Raw genomic sequence first — 4,734 nt, 5'->3', positions numbered from 1 at the left:
CTTGGGGGATAGAGAGATTCATTACTAAAGCATATCAAGACCACTTCTATGAAGTAGTGGCTGAGAAGAAAGTGATCCTTGAGGTTCTTTTCATGCTCAAGAAGAATGAGTATCCAGAAATTCGAAGAGAGATTCGAAGAAGAGGTTGGAAAGTCCTAACCAACCCCATCCAAGAGGTTTAGATTCTCATGGTGCAAGAATTCTATGCTAATGCATGGGTTACTAAAAACCATGACACTAGTGTGAACCCAAATCTAAGGAATTGGATCACCATGGTCCGAGGAAGAATCATAGATTTCAGCCCAGAAAGTGTGAGGTTGGTGTTCAACTTGCCTCTATTGCAAGGAGATATTCATCCTTACACTAGAAGAGTCAACCATGATCAAACACTACAAGAAAAATACCTATTCAGCCACACTTTTTTTAAGCTACATTTGAAAAGCGTAGCCTATTCTATGAATAGGCTACGCTTTTCTCCATGTTGCCTTTTATAAGAGAAAAGAATACACAATTGCAGCATCATTTAAAAAGTGTAGCCTTAGGTATTATAGAAATCACTTATAAAGCGTAGCCATAGGTTAATATCTATAGGTTCACTTTTCATATCAAAGAGGACACTTTTAGAGGGTAGCCTATTTGTTAAATTTTGGGTGCATTTTAAAAGCGATGCCTAATATATCTAGAGTAAAAAATTTGACACTTAGTGAAATTTTTTCCTCTTTTTCCTGAAAGCAAACTCATCACACTTAGTAAAATTTTTGTGATTCAATTCCCTCCAAATGTCACTCAATCACCTTCGTCCCCTTTCGTAAACCCTCAGTCTCACTTTTTCCTGAAAGCTCACTCATCACCTTCATCCCCTTCATCGCGAAGTAGAAGCCCTGGCCATCGTTGCCCTGCTCACCATCGTTGCCCTGCTCACCATCAGTCTCACTTTTTCCTGAAAGCCCTGCTCACCATCGTTGCCCCCCACTCACTCTCTTCACTCTCGGCATTGACCCTCTCACTCTCGCTCTCGCTACTGACCCTCTCACTACAAGAAGAAACCCTCTCAGTCTCGCCATTGACCGTCATCGCCCCCCACTCACCACTCACCCGCACTCACCACTGTCCACATTGCTGCACTACTGACCGTCGCTCCTCTTCGCCATCTTGCACTGATCGTCGCTGCGCTGCCCTCACCATCGTCGCTGCGCCGCTCTCACCATCGTCATCTCCGTGCTTCTCATCATCGTCTTCTCCGTGCTCACGTCATTGAATAGGTATGTATTGATTTCTATTTGGTTCTGAAATTTTAGAGACTTAGGGTTCCGATTTTAGGGGTTTTAATTTGGGAGTTTTAATCTGTGAAATATGGGTTTGTGAACTGTAATTTGATAACATGCATGCTGTTGTTGATGAAGATGTGTGGTATTTTAGGGTTTGTGCACTGTGATTTAATATACATCTTGTCTATTTTCTCTTCTTTCCTTGTTTTGCAGCCTGGTTTATCTTGACATTCTCATGCCACCATTAATAGAGAAACAGTAGCAACTTCCAATTTTTTTTGCAGCCTGGTTTGTCTGGTTTTGTAATTTTTTTTGAGGATTTGTTGTTCTGATATTTGGGGTTTTACAATCTTGTGTAATTTCTGCTTCTTACTATGTTAGAGTTTGCTTTTTATTTTGTATTTTGCTTTATTATTTTGCATCTTGCTTTGTTAGGGTTTGTAGTTGTTATTAGTGTTATTCTCTCATTGGAAACTAAGTACCAGCAGGTTTGGCAAGTGAGACTATAACCGATGACAGGGATACAACATATGAAGAGGATATCAACTCTGCTGGGACCAAGAAAAGTGATTCAAAAAGGTACAAGTTGTCTTACAAGCTTGCTGAGCAAAATCGATTTTCTGGTCCTTTCTATATCAAGTTAGTTTCTTCCAAATATTGAATTAACCTCAATGTAAAGTGTCAGCCGGACACTGAAAAGTTTCACATGCTGTTGGAAAATTTAGAATAATATATTAATTCTATTCAAATTACAGGTTAAAATGACGTTAGAACTTTTGTGAAAAAATGAGGTTCAACTCTGCTCCTATATTAATGATATTCAAGGTCAGGGATATGGAAAGAAAGCAGGTCACTCAATGTTCTTTCTTGAGAATATTTTTGTTCCACCAATCAAATTCCACCCTCCCACTAAAGGAGGTGATATGGTAAGTGTGAATAATAAATAAAGACTGTTAACGAGTTGTACTATTTCTCTATCTTCTTTGTTTGTACTTCATGTTCTTGCTTCTACTATGGAGTGTGGAATATTTCCAAAGTTTGTCAATGCAAGGTATAGGTTTAGGGAAGTACTCTGAATTTGAAATTGTTGTGGGATATAAATGTAGGAAAAATGTACTTATGAAATTGTTAGCAGATATATATAGATTGGAAAATGAAGGATTTTTGTTAGAAAATTCTATCATGACTCATGCGGGCCATTCTTAGGAAAGCAAGCCAGCAGGATGTAAAGGTAATATGAAGGGAGGATATAAGGATGAAATGCAAATCCAGTTTCTTTCTTGGTTTATCACAAGAACACACTTACCCTTTCAATTTAGCTAATCTCATTTAATAGGATAAGGCTTGTAAATTGCTGGCATTCAAAGTATAACTACTCCTTTTTAGTCCTTTCATTGTTTTGTGAATACTTGACTATCTTTTTTATTCTACATTCACCTTATTGACTTGGACTTGGGCAATTGTGTTTGTAGGTATTGGAGCATGCTCATACTGTTTTGTTGAGTAAGATTATGCAGTCTAACATAAGATTAGGGGATGCCCATCTAAACAAGAAGGATCCCTCGATGGTTTTAGCCAGGTGGGTGGAACTTCAGCAATCTGTAAATGTGCTCTTTACCAGTAACACTTCTGGTGAGAATTTATGCTGTTTTGTTTTGTTTTGGTTTCTTTTTTTAGTTGTAACATGCAGACCTGGGTGTAGTTGGGTAATATATTTTATAAATATCTTTAGATTCTTGTTTGATTCTTGTTGCCCCCATTCTTCCAAAAAACGGGATAGAATTTCAGCACAAGGCAAAAAATAGACTTATGGTAATTCACGCTTTGTGATAAGTGGTTTCGTGACGATACATTTGCATAGCCACTAGTTCATAATGCAGAAAAATTAATTGGCTTGATGCATCATCATTTGCTGCTTTTATGGAAAGGAAACTTTATGCTATTAGATTATGCTTTCTCTCCCAATTTAAATTTCCAGTCAGTTTTCCTACTAATATGCTACTTTTGCTTCTTGACATTGCAGGAAAAACAGAATATGTTTATGCTCGTGTGAAGCTTTCAAGATATTCTTTAGAGGTTTTTCTGTTCATTATCCTTAAAAAATCTTGCCGTCTATGTTTGTTTAATGTTTTTTTTTTCCGAGGATGCAAGTTCCATGGTTAATATAATATATCAAATATTTATGTGGCTTTTTCCTTAAACCTACAGGTAGCTTTGATTCTAGACCACATATATAATTCCATATAGTAACACATATTTAACAAAATAATTTCAAAATGATTTAGAGTCAACTGAACTTTTCAAACAAATTGAAGCAAAATGCCCAAGAAATTCAACCCTTAAGATCCGGACCACAGAGCCAGAAAACACAACATAAAATACCAAAAAATGTGTTTCCTCATTTCCATAAGGAAATGCATCAGAACAAGGGAAGAACAAGTGTCATACAATTTCTGAGTAAGCACTAGACATTACACATATGTGAGGGGAAATAATCTTGTGTAGTTTATTAGGGAACTTGTCTTTATTGTTAAGTGTTAATACAATTGTGTACTGCAGTTTAAATAAAAGACTTGATGTTAGGGGGAGCATTAGATTTGTATAAGGTTTATAAAGAAGTATCCTTATTCATAGAATGAGCGAGGACTAAAAAACTCAAAAAAGGAAAATTTCAGGCTATAATTCCCTTGAGATATACACAAGGATATGTTCAGACCACTGGCTCATGTATTCATCTATGATTTATTTGTGTTTATTACTTTATTACACTTTGTAAGAAAATGTCATTGCTGATTATTAATTATACTCTTGTTAGGTTCTGTCTGAAGATTTGCCTGCTACTATTTCTAAAATATCATTTCCAAAGACGATGAAATGGAATTCCCAGGTATGTGGGATTTGAGGTAGATGAAGAAACAGAAATCTCCCAAATACGATCTTCCGTTGAACAAGATATTTAAAGAACAAGATTTTTTTCTCTTCTATCAGAAGGTTAATAATTTTTATTAGAAGATACTTATGTAGGATACAATATTTTGGTTTTTTATAGTTTATTAGTAGTAAATTCTAAGTGGTCTAATGTATATTTTGATATGGGTATGTTTAATTTAGTGTGAGATGTATGAATACTCATTTATGATCATCCCAATATTTTTAGTTCATTATAAATATATTTTGTTAAAGGATAATTTTTATTATTTAAAGAATATTGTATGGTATTATTATGTATTTATTTTTATTTTATAATTTTTGACTAATTTAATTAAAAAAATAGGATTATATAATCATATTACTAAATATTAGGTTTTAGAAAAAAAATTATTAGAATATATATATAGAAAATAAAAAAAAACAATGAGGGACCTAAGGCTACACTTATATACAGTAGCTATAGTATACAAAAAAAAAAAGAGGGATCTAAGGCTACGCTTATAAAAAGTAGCTATGGTATACAATGTGGCTATGC

General features: G+C 34.8%; 1 protein-coding gene across 1 annotated transcript; it reads left to right on the top strand.

Annotated features, from left to right (window-relative positions):
• The first annotated feature begins 2,746 nt into the window (after positions 1-2,746).
• On the top strand, positions 2,747-4,456 carry LOC112723948 (glycine--tRNA ligase, chloroplastic/mitochondrial 2-like). The gene is made up of 3 exons (XM_025775289.3): positions 2,747-2,900; positions 3,292-3,344; positions 4,084-4,456. Exons 1-3 carry the CDS (start codon positions 2,780-2,782, stop codon positions 4,168-4,170), a joined length of 261 nt encoding a protein of 86 aa, XP_025631074.1. The 5' UTR covers positions 2,747-2,779; the 3' UTR covers positions 4,171-4,456.
• Positions 4,457-4,734: the final 278 nt, after the last annotated feature.

Source organism: Arachis hypogaea, chromosome 11, assembly GCF_003086295.3.
Source record: "Arachis hypogaea cultivar Tifrunner chromosome 11, arahy.Tifrunner.gnm2.J5K5, whole genome shotgun sequence".
NCBI lineage: Eukaryota > Viridiplantae > Streptophyta > Magnoliopsida > Fabales > Fabaceae > Arachis > Arachis hypogaea.
The sequence above is the reverse complement of the archived record's forward strand: the minus strand, read 5'-3'. Positions and strand labels throughout refer to the sequence as shown.

Excerpts from the sequence above, each read along its gene's own strand:
- LOC112723948 (XM_025775289.3), top strand. The coding sequence starts at position 2,780 with ATGCAGTCTAACATAAGATTAGGGGATGCCCATCTAAACAAGAAGGAT. Across the intron at positions 2,901-3,291 it reads CTTTACCAGTAACACTTCTG|GAAAAACAGAATATGTTTAT; the intron begins GTGAGAATTTAT and ends TTGACATTGCAG. Across the intron at positions 3,345-4,083 it reads TTTCAAGATATTCTTTAGAG|GTTCTGTCTGAAGATTTGCC; the intron begins GTTTTTCTGTTC and ends TACTCTTGTTAG.